The sequence below is a fragment of the Eublepharis macularius genome, chromosome 5 (assembly GCF_028583425.1).
Source record: "Eublepharis macularius isolate TG4126 chromosome 5, MPM_Emac_v1.0, whole genome shotgun sequence".
Classification (NCBI taxonomy): Eukaryota; Metazoa; Chordata; class Lepidosauria; order Squamata; family Eublepharidae; genus Eublepharis; species Eublepharis macularius.
Genome location: NC_072794.1, coordinates 127,055,561 through 127,072,642, shown reverse-complemented (window position 1 = coordinate 127,072,642; position 17,082 = coordinate 127,055,561). Strand labels below are relative to the sequence as shown.

Sequence of the window (17,082 nt, the reverse complement as noted above, 5' to 3'; positions counted from 1 at the left end):
TCTCTACTTGCGCAGATTTATTTTAAAAACCGAAGGCGCCTGAAAAATGCAGGCTGTAATGAATGGCACGGTACTTTTTTAAACCTCAAGACTTACCACCTCTTTTGGGTGCATACCTAGCTTAGGCGGTTTCCATGTTGGTAACTGAAGGGCATTAGAAGAATATGGGACACTCCAGCGCTTCATCCTGGAGTCTGTGTCCAGTATCAGAGATGAGTCCTGCACTGTAAGGAGAACTACAAACAAATAAAACCAGCATGCTCCTGACCACGTGCAAAGTGTTTTCCTCAGTCTTTGCCGTACAGATTTAGCATTCCCCAGCAAGGCTTGGTCCCAGTCAGGTTTGGGCACCGGCCCCTCTTTTTGTCTCAGACGAGCGCTAGTCCGGTGCCAGCAAATAACCCCCGGTCCTCCTCACGGAGGAAGCGGCTAATCGCTACCAGTGAGCGCAGCCCGCGCCCTCTGCCTGGCCTGGCCCGGCACCTGCCTCCTCCTCGCAGGCTCCGCCCTGCTCCCGCCCTCCTACCCTCCCAGGCCGGGAAGCGGCAGCCGGCGAAGGCGCTGCCAGCGAGTTGTGTTTAAGGAGCTGCTGGTGCGACTGCAGGAGAAAAGCGCTGCCATGGGGCGAGTGCAAGGAGGGATGCGCTGTGTCAAGTTCCTGCTCTTTATTTTCAACTTCATCTTCTGGGTCAGTGCGGGGCGCCCGCTTTGAAGTGCCGGGGGGGGGGGAGGGCTAAGGAAGAGGGGGTCAGTGGTCATAGCAGGGGGGAGCTGGTTGGGATTCGGTGCACGGGAGGGAGAGATGGCTGGGGGATTCTGGAAAGCAGGGGCTGAAATCAATGGTCTTAGACTGGAGTAAATCAGTTTAGGATTGCACTGTTAATGTGACTGGCTGGTAGATTACCAGTATGAGTGAAGGGCTTCCCCAGAGAAACCATCCTATTTTTTGTATTCAGTGCATTCATGTTTCGTCAGCAATGGTTGCCTCACAGATGTGAGCTATTTATTATTTAGCAAATGTATATGATGAATGAGAAGACTTGATCATTAACTTTTTTAAAGAAAAGAATGCTGAAGAGTCCGCTGTGTACAGTGAGCCATGAAGTCAGCAGCTCACTTCTATGCTAGTCATAAAATAACTTATATGATTTTATTATGTTTTATTTCATAAGTTGCCTTGAGCAGGTTCACTGAAGAGGTAGCATAGAAACAGTCTGAATAAATAATGGCTATACTGTCATATACTGGATTAAGGGACATATGCTCCGTGTAAGAAAATCTAGCTCTCTTGCCTGTGGTGGTTCAGTGCTAGCTAAATGTATTTGACAGATGTGTTTCCTTTGTCTGTCATCTTTTGGGTTGGCGAGTCCATCCAGCCAGGAGAGGGGTCTGCAGGTATCCCTCTTGTGGTAATTCCTTTAATATTTAAGTATCTATCTGATACTTGCCATAAACATGGGCTGATGCATATATTTGTGCCTCAAGCAAGGAAAGACTGCACCTATCAAATCAAAAAGTTGACGAATGCCCAGGATCTCAGTGCATTTTGTTGAATGCAATATCAGTCAATTGCCTCGAGTTTTAAAGGCTTAAATAGAATGCTGTTTATATCTGTCTCTCTGAAGCTTTATGAGGGTTTTTAAATTGAAAAGGCATGTGCTATGGCTATATGTATGTTTGGAGGAAAAAAGTATTTGTATAATTTGTGGACATTTTGTCACATACACACATGTTACTGCGGCACATGTTGTCCCTTGTGCAAGCTATTAAAGCACTTAGCAGCTGTTCTGTTTCTGTTTGGGATGTACCTATACCAGCAATGTCATGTTTTGCAATCAGGAAGAAATCAGATTCATAAAAGTTATTGTTTCCTGAACTTGCATCTAATTGGAGCTGTCAGTCTGTTACAGTGCATTCTATCTCAAACGAAAGGTGAAAACCTTAAAACACACACAAAACTTTAAAGTATAGAATATCACAGGAAGGAAGAAAATGACTTAACTGTTCTTATATAGAATAAGCAGCAAGCAGAAGTGAGCAGATATGGTATAAGTAAAGTGTAATTCGTTTGTAATAAATTCTGACAAATCATGCTATAACATCCTAATGTATCTTCTTGTGTTGACTCTTAGAGATGAGACATGGGAAGGGTAACCAAGAGGAACTGCCATTTCAGACAAACCTCCCTTGCTGCGTGCTGTTATTGAGCTGGGCTGCGTCTGGTAGCAGAAGCAGTATATCTCAGATGCACATTAGGGCAGGAGCTCTAATACTGCTGTGGGGTGGGGCATGGATAGCCTGTTTGCTTGTTGTTACCCTTGATTTTTTTCAAGTTGTGGGAGACCAGTGCTCCAGCATAGAGGAAAGGAGAAACTTTAGTTTCTGAAGCACTTAAAGGCACAAGTGGGGAAAAAAATTCTGAAAGAAATGCTACTGTTCTGGTAGGAACAGTCTATTTTCATCCCTTTTCCCCCCATGGTTTAAAAATGGCTACTCGCAGTTCCATGCTTGACTGGTACAAGCTGGGAAGGAGGAGTCTCTGACGAATGTCTTTAGACAGAAATCATCATCTTTACTACAAATGAACAACTCCATTTCCAAAGGAATGAAATGATCATTCTGATCTATCAGTCTATTGGGCAGAGTGCTTGTTGAAGACGGCAGACACCACCAGATTGTCTCTTTACTAACTTTCCACACAACAGAACTTCAGTGGGTAGAAAAATCTCATTCCCTTTCAATATGCTACTGCTGGCACCAGCACTTACCATCACCAATTGGCCTGCAAGCAGAAAGGGGGTGATAGAGAAGTCCATCGGCTCCAAGCATTACAGGGCTAGATGGCTGGAGTGAGGCTTGACAGATAGCAGAGTTTGATCTGAGCAGTTGTGGGATTTTTCTTCCATATCAACACGTTTAGAGAGAGTCAGGATGATAGCAAGTCAATTCAATGTCTGACTAATCATTTGCTTAGCAGTAATCTTTACAAACATATCCTTTCTGTTGCCTAATTTCCTGCCTGTATAACTATGATCTTTCCCAGAAAAAGTTTTAAATTTCAGTATCTCTAGTTGCAGGGTGAAGATATTAAGTACATAATGAATACAAGTCTCTCTCTCTCTCTCTCTCTCTCTCTCTGGATTAAACTTCTCAAATTCTGCTGCTGAGCATACAATGGTTCCCTCCTCTCTTTTTTTCGCTTGCCGTGTGCCAATAGGCATCTTTCCATTAGTAAGGATACTTACAGCTAATTCCAAAATCAGACATCACTTTCATTGCTAGTCCTGCAAGTTCACATCTTGCTTAACACATCTCCCAGATCTGATTACCAACATCAGTCTGCCATTAGAAGAAAATAGCAAGCTCTCTTCAGTGAAACCATAGAAACAGCAAAGGAAATAAACAGCCACAATGGGACACGTTTGTTTATCCTTGACATTGTTTTGCTATCAACACTTTCTCGGGGCTGTGTAGTTCTTGGTGTCTACACTGTGCTGCTGATTACTATTCTAAAGGGAAGCAAAAAGGACTTGGGTCTTAAGGAACACCGTGGAGCTCTCAAATGTGGGCACACACTTCCCCAGAAGCATTAAATTGGCTCATGTGACTAGACTCATCCCCTTGTGGCTCTTCTGCAGCTTTGCTTAGGCTTTTGGGAGCTTGCTTAGTGTCATATCTCCATTTTAATATGGTAAATAGTCAGAACATCTACATTAAATATCATGTATTTTGGGTTCCAAGGCTGTGTGTACTGTATGCTAAAACTACTGAATTGCTCCCAGAAAAAATTAATTCTGTGACCTGTAAGCTAGTAAAGGCCAATATTTCAGAGATGTCATGTTGCAAAATAGAGCTTGCATCTTTTCTTCCCACTCCCCAATTTGAACCTGGAGCATAGAATAGAATCCTGGCCAGGCATACCAGCCTTAATTTTGGTAGCTTGCAGTAAGCAGCATTACCCCCTTCTAAGTCCATTGAATTCTGCACTGTCAGTCTCCAAGGGAAAGATCATATCTAACATATGTTGCATTTTTCTCACCTCTTTCCAAATAACTTTGGGGTCAAGCTGGTATTTGCACTTGAATAGTGTCTTAAATGAGTAGCAAATGTGATTTCAATATCCTAGTATTCAGAAGAATTATTTTATTACACACAAATAGAGTCGAAAGTATGTGAGTAAAACCAAAGGTCTTACTTTGCTTGTCCAGTTTTGCAAATTATAAGAGTTTGTTGACCAGTACCAAATTTATGCATGTAAATTTGACCAGCTGCACATGAGACACTGTCCTCTGATCTCCCAGTGGGGTTATGTTTCTGTAAGGTCACCTCCTTCCTCACACTTACTAATAGCTTCATTCAATGGTCTCTGTTTCAGGATGTGGTTGACTTATCATCCTTCTAGCTTTTTTTAAACCCCCAGGCACCAGCATCCAAACTGTGTTTGAGTTGCCAAAAACAATCACTAGAACACCAGTGTGGTTTTTATGCATACCTCTCACGCACTGGTAAAGTTTTCTTTGCAAAGTTAAGATGCACTGTATATAACATTATAAAGTAGAAGCCATTCATTTTTACAAGCACCATACCAGCTCCCCATCAATCAATCTTTTCACAATATCTTACATGATATAAACATGCCTTTATAAATGGGGGGGGGGGGGTGTCACTGAGGATGGAGGCTTTGTGTCCAACAGGTCAGTTGCTTTTGGCTTTAAGATATGGAGCTTGAATGTTGAGTGGCGCACAGAAATATATATATTAAAGTCTCCTTTGAAATTGATAACAACATTTGATTTATATAGGATGACTTCAGGATGACTTAACACCCACTCAGAGCGGTTTACAAAGTATGTCATTATTATCCCCACAACAAAACATCCTGTAAGGTGGGTGGGGCTGAGAGAGCTCCTAGAAGCTGTGGCTGACCCAAGGTCACCCAGCTGGCTTTAAGTGGAGGAGTGGGGAATCAAACCCAGCTCTCCAGATTAGAGTTTCGCGCTCTTAACCACTACACCAAACTGATGAATGAAAACAAATGAGAACAGAGAAAAGTAAAAGTAAAGCAGCAATTTTACGGAGCCTTGTTGAATAACAGCTAAGTTTAGTTCTGTTCATCATAGAAGGGTCAGAGAAGAACTTTCAATCATATATGAATCATGTATTTGCTTTTTAAAGAGTCCTCCTGACTGAGCTTTGTCTTCAAGCAGCTATAGCAGCTAGGCTAATGTGGCTTGCTGACACATTAATTCAAATGTATGTTACTGTTGCAATGTAATAAGATCAAGGTTCATTTTCTATACACAGAAAAGTATTCCTAGGAAGAGCAAACCTTTCTTGACTTCATTACATCACAACAGTACAGAGAGAGTGATGCAGCTGAAAGCATAAACCCGAATTCTAGTGGACTGCGTATCCTACCAGGAAAGCTATAGCTGCTTGACAGCAAAAGCTCAAAGCTGCTTGAAAGCAACACTTTGGTGTAGTAGTTAAAGTATTGGACTAGGATCTGAGTGGTGGGGGGCGGGCACAAATTCAAATTCTCACACAGCCCGGAAGCTTGCTGGGTGACCTTGGGCCAGTTACATTCTCTCAGCCGAACCTACTTTACAGGGTTGTTGTAAATACAAAATGGAGACTTGTACATTGGCTTGAGCTCCTTGGAGGAACGACAGGGTGTACTAAATAAATAAATAATAAGACCTTTAAAAAACTTAATACATTGATTTGTACTTGAATGAAGGTTCTCTGTGTGTGCATTCTGGCCATAGCCAGAATGGTACCAGTGGATGTACTGCCCTAACTAGAGCAAAGATTATTCCTGCCAATGAGGTTTATAAAAGGGAAAAAAAGGAGGGTGATAACATGACAGATTCTATTGAAATAATGTTTTTAGAATACAAATCAATGGCAGCTGGTGAACCTCCAGCATAGGAATGCTCCAAACTCCACCTATCTCAGCAGCTCAGCTTTGCCTTCTGAGGCTCCTGCTGTTCACAGTGGATATTTATTTCACAGTCGCCTTTATGATGCTTAATTGATTCTGGAGGGGGAAGTGCCCCTTTAAATACTATGACTGTGAGCTTGCCAGCATGTTAAAAGGGAATCCATAGAAGTTATTATATATTTAAAGAAGGGGTTTGTTATAAGTAAAAAGCTTAAAAAGAAAAAGAGAAGGAGAAATGTTATGTAGTTAAGTTTAAGGAAACTTGAATGTATTGCTTGTTTTACTCCCAAAGTTATTATACCTGTATTGTTTATATGTTTATTGGTTATGTAAGATTGTATAACTTTCAGTTTACTGTCTAATTTAGAATCTGTATAACTTTTATATTATGCACTTATTTTACATCAATTTCTTTGCTTTAATAAAATTCTTAATTAAAAATAATATTTTTTCTTATACTAATAATTCATAAACACTGACATAAAAAACACATATACACTCAGGCTTGGTGAAAGAATACGTTCCTGTTGGTTATGAAATCACTGGTTTTTCCATTCCATTTTTTTAAACCCCATCCAGGAATATGGGAGCCCCAGGAAAGTTAGCTGTGGCCCTATGTGCCATGCGTATGTGCTGTGATTGAGGCAACTGTTTCATATCACCAATGGGAATCTTTACAGAACTATGATTAGTTTCTTGTGCTTAAAATTTCTTTATATATGCTGCCATCTCTGTGCAATTAAGGTGCATTCAGACATCTATGATCTGCAGTTAAATAAAAAGTTACACGAAGCCAGCCCCTTGGCAGGTTCACATCCCTCGCTTCTCTCCCCCACCCTTTTGCTTCTTACCCAGAGAACTATGGTTAAAAACTAGCTTCAATTGCCCTTGATGCATGAATGCAGGTACCTGGTTTACTGCAGTTTCCCGCTCCCACTAAGCAAGATTCTAAATACTCTCTGGTTTAGGAGGATCCCAGATGACAGGGAAGCAGCTGAACTTCTTAACTTGTGTGCCTCCGTTCATACACCATAGTAACTGGAGTTCGTATTTAACTGCAATTCTGCATGTGAGAAGGGAGGGGCAAGGCATAAGCATGATCCCAGCAAAATGCACATTTCATATATAGACATATTTAATCTTGGCTAACAAAGGCATCAATGCAATGTAACTGAACATAAGAAACCTTCATATTAATAATAATTATAACAAAATTCATTTTATATACCACCCTTCAGGATGACTTAACACCCACTCAGAGCAGTTTACAAAGTTTGTTATCATTATACCTGCAACAACAATCACCCTATGAGGTGGGGGGCTGAGAGAGCTCCTAGAAGCTGTGACTGACCCAAGGTCACCCAGCTGGCTACAAGTGGAGGAGTGGGGATCCTGCGCTCTTAACCAAAATGGCTCTGAAATTTACTTAAGTGAAACATGAACGCCACTTGGTGACAGTGGAACTAATAGCTGCACAATGTGCTCCGTGTAACTGTAATGTGCATTGGGTGAAGCAGCCGATTTTTAGGTAAACGCTGGAGGAGACTGTTAAAGGGGCTACACCGGCTGCTGTCCTGGGGTAGTGCAGGCAAGAAGTAAACTATCTGAAATAGGTTCTGTTTAACAAAAATGAGAATTCACCTATGGTCTACTTCACATACACATGTTCATAATAATATTACTTATTTTAAAACAAAGACTGAACAGTAGATAAAATCAAAGATTAGCCTGCTGCAGGCTTACAATCTATAGTAATAATTTAATGACTACACCCTTATAGCGGAAATGCTGTAGAGCTGGAAAGTACAGTTGGACTAAATGCAGGGAAAGTAGCTCCAGTGTGACTCCACTAGTCTAAAAATGTTACATCCATATGTGTGCTGCTGTGCCTGGGTGTGAGAGATTACAGTTAAAAGAATAGTGTGAAGCATGGCTGCAGAGCAGAGATTTTTTGGCTTGTGGGAGCTTTTTCTTTGGCTTTCCTTTTGTGTGTTTTTAATCGCAGCAATTTAGGCGTTTTGTAATCTTGTTTTTAATCATAGCAATTTAGGCATTTCCTTTTTCTTTATTGCAGTTTCCTTGTGGTGTAGGGTGGATAACAGTTCCAAGGATTCAAAGGGATTTGTATTGTCTATTTAAAAATGGCGCCACCTCTCATAACAGGGATCTTTTTCTGATCTGCGTGACAGGCAAGAAGAGGGTGATGGCACCCAACAAAAATCAATGTGATTTACAGATAAAAGGACTTTTTCCAATCCACTCATTTCCTTTGTAACTATGGCTGCACATGCTGTTTTTTTGCTTTCCAGTGCATGGTGCAGCCACTACCACAAATGCTCTTAGCATTGCTTCATGGCCTTTTCCTTGTCATTACTCCATTATACTAGTTGATGTTGGTGCTTGGCCCCATTTAATTTTATTTCCCATACATTTAGAAATATAGTTTATTTATCCAACCATGTACTTTAACTACAGTTCAAGTCTTTGTTCTTTTCCCAGCTGCCTTTATATAGGGGGCAAGAAACAGTGACTAGAGAAAAAGTGGCAATCATATTCATGTATTCCTAGTACCTTCTCACTCTTTTTCATGCATCGGTTGGATTTGGCTGTTACCCAGGAGAACTGGTGCCATAATAAACCAGCATTTTCAGATGCCTCATCTGTAACTGATGCTTAATCAGCCTGTGTTAATGTTGTCGTCTGACAGCTGTGGCATATGTTGAGTTCACTCATGTTGTACTTGGGGAGAAATTTATGTTTTTGGATTGTGTACAGGCTCTATGCTCTTGTTGAGTCAGTCATCTGGTTGTGTACCAAATGCCATTACCTCCAAGGCCCTCCAAGACTATGGCGTAGGGTGTCTGATTTGCTCTCACAGTTCTTTTCAGTCTTGAGGTCAAGGCACAGTTGCAGAATTTGGAGGGTGACCATTTTTATAGGGAAATGTGTTTGTTATCATGTTTTGAAGTCTCTAGTTCTTATACTCTTTAATTTTATTCTGAAGCGTAGTTCTTATACATGAGGATCACAGAAAGTGGGTTCTGTGATAAGATTATGAGTTTTATTCGCTTTGAGGGGGACTGCTAAAAAACTACAGCTTGCTTTTGTCCAGCAGTACATTCACTGATGGTTTTTAAGAAATGTGTAAAATATGTTCCCTTCTTGCCCCCAAAGTTATAGAATTCTGGAAAGAAGTATGATAGGATATGGCATGTGACTGAGCTCATGGAAAAGACAGTGATGCGACTTCTGTGGGGAAATGTTCTGATGGTCCTACATATAGTCAATTGTTTAAAGACAAAATCTATCCTACATTGGAAATGTCAGCAGTCATTGAAAGTGAACACAGTAACGAATGGATGTGTAGTTCAACTTGCACTGTAGATGAATGAAGAGGTGCTACCTTTTGTTTTGCGGAATGAGGACACAGTTCAGATTTCTTTAATGAGATCCTAGTGTTTGGATTCCAGCCTAACAGCTCATCAAGCCCCCTGCTGATTCTGCTCAAAGACATGTCATCTTATTTTGTTTAGGTGCAATTTTCATGCAGCACCAAAGCTGGTTATAAAAGCAACATACTACAGAGTGATATTCAAAGCAAGCGCTGTCTCTGCAGCTGTTCTGTTCTAAGTGCACTGAGTTTCATGTTTGGAATTTGAATATCTAAAATCATATGCATTGTGGTATGGTTCAAACGAGGATGCTGTTCTGCAGGTTTTCTTTGTGGATATGTCATAATCTTTGCAAGTGTAACACATTTTTGAAGCCAGCTGCATCACAGGGTGCATTCATCAACAGTTCTGAGTCCTCAAAAAGACAAGCGCCCCCCGCCCCTCCTCCTTTCCCTGTTCTTCTTGTACTGTTATGACACACTGGACACTTGCTTTCCTCTCCACCAAGGTTGTAGATCCAGAATCATGTGCATGAAGAAGCTACTAAGCTCAGTCTCCACATGGCTGTTTCTCCATGAGCTTATTCCAGTGTTCAGGTCTGAATCTGGAAAACATTTCCAGAAAAGGCAAATTTTGCATCTTGGATATTAAGAAATCGGCAGTGCAGACTGCTAAGCCCACATGACTCTTGTAACGGTCTCACAGTGCTATGTAGATGGGTGGGGTACCCGTGTGGGATGAAGCTTCTGCACAACTGGACTGTGGATATTGATGTACAGTGGAATGCATATCTGATATGCACACCCTGAACTGCCACGTGGGTGTTATGAGAAGCTTCCTGTGCCTCTTGGGGAGAGGGAAGCTGTAAACTTACTTACACTGCTTCTGATGAAGACATAATGTAGTCAGAGAAATTCCTAAGAAAAACTCCACTGACACATCTTATGGTACAGTAGACGCTTTCAGTCAAATTAACAATCGGCTCCACCTCTGCCCTCTTAAGTATCATTCAGAACTTCATTAACAACCAGGAGGGATTTATAGAAACAATTCTTGGGGCCAAACAGTACTTTGTATGTGATCAGCCCCCTTGATCTTTTAGTATTTGGTTGCTTGTTTCTATCCCTTACTCTCAGTTCATTCTGACTCCTGAGGCATAATGCTCAGGGGAGCCTTTTTCACATGGCTAACAGTGTTGTGATCTCCAATTACATTTATATATATATTTTATATTGTACCCTATCTTATTTCCTTAGATTCAGGGCAGCTAGTAAAGCATCAACAAGTTGCAAAAGCATCAAAACAATAACTGTATAGTAACAGTCCAGTATAACAGCCTGGGGCCAGCAGATTTTCCCCTTTTTAAGTTGGTGCAAAAGATCTTTTCTTCAATCTCCAGCTGTATTTTATACAAAGTTTTTTTTTCAGTTTTTCCCCTTTTTTCACATATACCTTCCCACCACTTACAGGCAAGCCCTCCTTTGCCTGTTCTCCCTTCCCACTCCTTTTCTCCTGTTATATTTCATGCCAAGACTTCACCAAAATTTAGCCTAGATGAGTCTGTTTTCGTTAATATGACTTAAGTCATTGACTATGTGAAGAACAGTTCCTTTGAGAAAGTGGAGAGTGCTTTTGCCTTATCATTCATTATTAACCACAGCCTTATGCCTCCCACATGTTTCAAATTCAGGAGCAAATTCTCTCTCAGAGCCAAGCTACAAGTGACATTTTTCACGTGAAGGACACTTGATCGTTTTCGCAAGTCTTTCTGGAAAATGAAGTCCCTCTCCCCCTCCCCTTTTCCTTCTGTTCCTTCCCTTCTCTGTTAGAATCGCTGCCTGAAGAGCCAGAGAAAGCCAGTGGCAGCAGCAGCTTCTGCAAATCATCTTGCTCCCTGGGAGCTGCTCTGGAGAGGAAGAAAGTAAAACCAGGAGCCACACAGATCCTCACGGATCCTATGGTTTTTTAAATAGGAAAAACACAAATGATACATCAAATCACATATCACAGCCAGGTCCACACACTGAAATATAAAAAACACAGATCCAAAAATATTTGGCGCTGCCACGGTGAAAAAACATGAATCTGAGACACGGATCCTCATGAATTCATATGATTTTTACATTGAAACAAAACAAAAAGGCTGTCATATTTTAGATCTTTTGGTCCTGTTTGTGGCATTGGACATGATCTGGGACAGTATACTGGATTTTGGGTGGCCCCATGTAAAAATCAAGAGGATCCATGCAGATCCATGCTTTTTAAGCATGTTTTTGTGCCGTGGCAGCGCCACAGATGAGTGGATGCATGATTGTTTTGTTGCTGTCTGTAGACTAGGACATGATCTATAATATGACAGCCTTTTTGTTTTGTTTCAATATAAAAATCATATGAATTCATGAGGATCTGTTTAAAATCATCTGGATCCAGCTTTTACCCACTCCCAGCTTTCTCCAGAGCAGTTCCCCGGGAGCAAGGCGATTTGAAAAAGCTGCTGCCCCCGCTGGCTTTCTCTGGCTCTTCAGGCAGTGATTCTAACAGAGAGGGGAAGGAACAGAAGGAAAAGGGGCGGGGGGAGAGGGACTTCAGTTCCCAGAAAAACTTGCAAAAACAATCAAGTGTACTTCATGTGAAAAATGTCACTTGTAGCTTGGCTCTGAGCCTGTCTAGGCAGGGTTTAAAAGCATAAGGGCTGTTGCAACCACAAGCCCTTCCCTTCACAATACACACACATCCTCTCTTGGTTTCATCTCCCACAGCCTTACTTGGTAGCACTGAAAATACATTTTTTAAAATACTGTACCAGATAGTGAAATAACATATTTTTGAAAGCTTGATGCTTTTATTAATAAACTAACTTGATACCTGTGCTTTGCTATGGTATTTTAACTACTTTAAATGCAGTTATAATACTTATGAGTATGTAACATTTTTTGGTTTGTGTGTGTGTGTTTGGAGTTGGTTTTGTAGTATAATAGCATAGTACCCAAGCTTCACAAAGGTATTTGAATAAAGTGAAGCATGTTATCCCTAATCAGGAGTCTTGTACCATCTTTCTTCAACTGTCTGCAGTCTCCTTTACCTGATTTTTACCTTAGAACACAGAGTTCTACAGCTGACCAATCAGAGAGAGGGGGGTGCAAGCAGGCAGGAGCCTGCCAGCCACACAGGAAAGCCAGGCCTCACAGGAAGATTGGCAACCCTAGTGAAATTTTAGGGAAAGAGTGGGAGGTGCATTTTACCCCAGGACACATTCAATGACTCCCAATAGCAACTGCATACTGTTTAGAATGTGGGAGATGAGGACCAATCAGGCCGCATATACAAATGACCTCTGTGTTCCAACTATCTCGGGGGGGGGGGGGATGAGATGTGGAATGTTGTGAGCCCCAATCAGCCCACATATGCAAATGTCCTTGAAAGGCTGGCCCAATCAGGGAAGAGTGGTCGAGTTGGCAGTGGGCAAGGGTGCAAGCAGGCAGCAGCCTGCCAGCCACACAGGGAAGCTGTATCCCTTTGGGAAAACACATTTTACCCCTTTTTACTCCTTTAGGGGGTGAATTTTTTTAAAATCCCTTCTTAATGGGTTTTTACATCATGAAAGGAATGTTCTTCCCAAATTTCATGTTTCTAGGTCCAGAGGTTTGGGCTGAGCGGTGATAAGTCAGTCAGGACACTAGACTAGCTTGATACTCGTGATTCGCTTTGGTATTTAACTACTTTAAATCCAATTATAATACTTATGGGTATATAACATTTTTTTGGTTTGTGGTGGTGGTTGGGGGGTTTAGTTGGTTTTGTAGTATAATAGCATAGTACCCGAGCTTCAAAAAGGTGTTTGAATAAAGCGAAGTGTGTTGAGGAGATGAGGTTTAGAATGTTGTAAGCCCCAATCAGCCTGCATATGCAAATGACTTTGAAAGGCTGGCCCAAACAGGGAAGAATGGCCAAGCTAGCAGTGAGCATGGGCGCAAGCAGGTAGCAGCCTGCCAGCCACACAGGGAAGCTGTATCCTTTTGGGAAAACACGTTACCCCTTTTTACCCCCTTAGAAGGCAAATTTCTTTAAATCCCTTCTTAGTGGGTGTTTACATCATGAAAGAAATGTTCTCCCCAAATTTCATGTTTCTAGGTCCTAGGGGTTTGGGCTGGGCATTGATGAGTCAGTCAGGACACTTGTCTTTATAAAACCCTTTCTTCAGAGTCCTGTCTTCCATCTCCCATCCACTGCAATCTAGGATCAACAGTTAGTGGATTAAGGAATAAACTTTCCTATATAGTAGTGAAATTATCAAACATCAAGAAAATTCAGCAAATGCATAAAAACACAGCACATTGGTGCATGTGCCAAACCGCAATCTGCAGTCAGCATTTCCTACCACAGTGCACTTATGCTTGTCCTCTGCAGATGCAGGGAGAGTCACAGGCCTGAAATCTTCTCCCTTCTATTCCTTTCCCTTTTTTAACCGTTTTTCTCTTAGCTTTCCCCAACCATCTAAACAGTAAGAGGGGCACAGTAGGATTAAACTACACAGAGTTGATTTTAAGCAGCATCAGCCTGTACTTTGATGGTTTTTCCTTCTCTAGGTTCTGGGTAGTTAAATGATCTGTGAATATGCTGAGGTGGTACTCCAGTAGCACAAGAGCAGCAGGAAAGGATGTAGATAATGGTGACTTCTCAGCCTGGATGATTGAGGAGATCTGGTTTATCAATTAAAAAAGAGAGATAAATGATTTACATGGTAAGGGATACTCTGGTCTACTTCATATGCCATTTTGATAGAAGTGCTGTTGGCAAAACATGGAACCTCAGTTTGTGGGAGACAGTTTGAATGTATGTGTTTGTGATGCCTCAGGTGAATTGTAATTAAAGATTTTATGTGTATGGTTGGTTGTGAGGAGGAGTTACAATTTTTGGAGTATACTAGTTACGTGAGTGTTTCTTGAAAGGCTTTTGTATTTTACAGATATATTTACCTTGACCAGCTAACAACATTTGACTTATGTACCACCTTTCAGCATGACTTAACACCCACTCAGAGCAGTTTACAAAGTATGTCATTATTATCCCCACAACAAAACACCCTGTGAGGTGGGTGGGGCTGAGAGTGGTCCTAGAAGCTGTGACTAACCCAAGGTCACCCAGCTGGCTTCATGTGGAGGAGTGGAAAATCAAACCCGGCTCTCCAGATTAGAATCTCACGCTCTAAACCACTACACCAAATTGGCTCTTGAAGTGGCTAGAATGTTTGTCAGCTTTCCTTGACATCAAAGCAACTTGCTTTATTTAGATGTTTGTTTGTTTGCTTGTTTTTGAAGATTTCTATGCCACTTTGGAGTCCTGCTCAAGATGGCTTACAATTCATAATAAAATGGAGAAGAGAATGGTGCTTATATTTTAATTAATTTCCTGCTTTTCTCCCAAATTGAGTCCACAGTGGCTTATCATGTTGTTTTCTCTTCCTTCACCTTATCTTCACATTAACACTCTTGTGAGGCAGATTAGACTGATAGATAATGATGAGCCCTAGGTTATCTGGTGAGCTTCTCTGGCAGGGCAGAAATTCAAACCCAATTGTCCCAGGGCCTAGTCCCACACTGTAACTGCTATGTTATGCTGGCTCAGCCAGTCAGAGCTATAGATTTCACCCCCATTATTTCCACAATGTCCCATAGCACATAGTGCTTTACATGTACATTTTTATGTGTGGTGGGGGTAACCCTACTAAACATTGGAAACATTTCTCGTGACACTGAGAGATCTCTGTCTTTTGGTGCTACATCTCTGAAGATGCCAGCCACAGCTGCTGGCGAAACGTCAGGAACTACAATGCCAAGACCACGGCAATACAGCCCGGAAAACCCACAACAACCTAAACATTGGAAACTTTAGAGAAGACCTTGTGGTCTGTTAGTAAGTCTGAAGTGAGTGAAGACACAAATACACTGACTAGCTTGTGCCTGTAATACGATGTAGGTATTTGACTTCTTTCCTAGCTTCTGTTATACTATTAATACTTCAAGCTATATGAACAATGCTACAATTGTTAATTGTATGTCTGCCCCCTTCTTTTCCTTATTAAGGTAATAGCTACTCCTCCCCCATCCCTTCATACTTCATGAACTGGAATTATAGGCTTAAAAGGGAAGACCCTGATTCAAATCTTCCCTGTGCCAGAACCTCACTTGCAGAGCAGTCCTAAGCAAAGTTATACCCTTCCAACTCCATTGAAGTCAATTGACTTAGAAAGATGTAACTGTGCTTTGGACTGCACTGTTAGGTATCTTCCTCTCGAGCTTAGCAGACAATCTGAAATATGAGGATAGCAATGCCAGCAAACCTTACAAGTCTGTTGTAAGATTACGATGCTATGAATGCCCTACACAGTTATATAAATACTAAGGATATGTTCCACAGTGTATTTACTTATATGTGCATCCTCTTGATTTAATATCATTTCTCTCCCAGCTGAGGCAAACCTAAGGTCATGGAGTATTTACAAAATTTGATTTTCTTAATAAGCTGCCTGTTGCTGTCTCTGTCCTGGTATGCCCCTTTGCTCCCTTCTCTGAGTGACTGCTGTTTTTCAGTTAGCATGCAGTTTCACCAGGAAAGATACTATTAGGGTAAATGGCATTTGCTTTTCTTCTCAAAACTCCTCTGTGCTCCCACATTGTGCTAGAAGAGCCTGGAATCAAATGCTTTGGTGCCTGGAAACACAAGAAGAGCTCATATTTCCCACTCTTGTGGGTTTAAGGCAAGGGAGCACACTCCATTTAAGTGTCTTTGTGGTTTGACAGCTCCCATCAGCCCCACACTCATGCCTTGTACACAACAAGTTTGTAGAATTGCAGAGCAGCCCAGCAGGGTCCCTGAAATTGCTCCTGGCAACAGAATAAGGCTCTTGGCTCTCTGCCCAGTGCCCAGGCTCTTTGGGAGTGCACTGTTAGGTGAGGCTGCTGGGAGGGAGGTTATTTTCACTTGGGTCTGTGATGATGTAAAGAGATTTTTTGCCATCGGCAATTATTGTCTTCTCTGCGCTGGTTGTTTCCTGGAACCATGTTATTTGTTACATTAGATATATTATACAGATAAACCAGGAGGTGGGGAGGGTATGTGCTCTCAGCCCATCCTACCAAGAAGGGCGAAGCATTGTGTACTGGTTCTCCTTCTTTCTGACAATAGTTTTGCTGTATTTATCCTTCTGGATAGGAAACCCACTGGTGCCAAAAATGTGATTTTAGGTATGGAGAAGTAGGAGGCTAACATACATTTTTCAAAAGTTCTACAGTGGTATAAAAATTGTTCCCCCTCCTCTAGCAATCCTTCCAATAAGAAAAGCAGAATGTGTGACCTGTTAGATTGCACTATAGTGGGATTAGCAGATGGGGGCTGCAGGGCCAAATCTAGCTCCCTAACCACTACATGCTTCCCCGCCCCCATATATGGTCACAGTAAGAACTGGAATGTAAAAGTCACTCTAACAGCGCTCATAAGTGTTTTCAGCTGTTTGAAAATGCTGATAGGTATTCTGACAGCAGCCTGAATAGCCCAGCTTATTCTGAGCTCATCAGAATTTGAAAACTAAGCAGGGTTGGCCATGGTCAACACTTGGGTGGGAGACCACCAAGGAAGATAGAGTTTGTTACAAGGAGGAAGGCAATGGCAAACTACCTCTTGCCTGAAATGCCACGTGGATGGGGCTTCCCATGACTTGGTTATGACCTGACAGCACCTTCTTCTTTG

General features: G+C 41.6%; 1 protein-coding gene across 1 annotated transcript in view; it reads left to right on the top strand.

The window, feature by feature from the left end:
- The first annotated feature begins 588 nt into the window (after window positions 1-588).
- Window positions 589-17,082, top strand: part of TSPAN2 (tetraspanin 2) — a 93,000-nt gene continuing 76,506 nt past the window's right edge. The window contains exon 1 of the mRNA XM_054980965.1: window positions 589-688. Coding sequence (XP_054836940.1) covers window positions 620-688 — 69 coding nt within the window. The 5' untranslated portion in view covers window positions 589-619. The remainder of the gene's footprint in view (window positions 689-17,082) is intronic.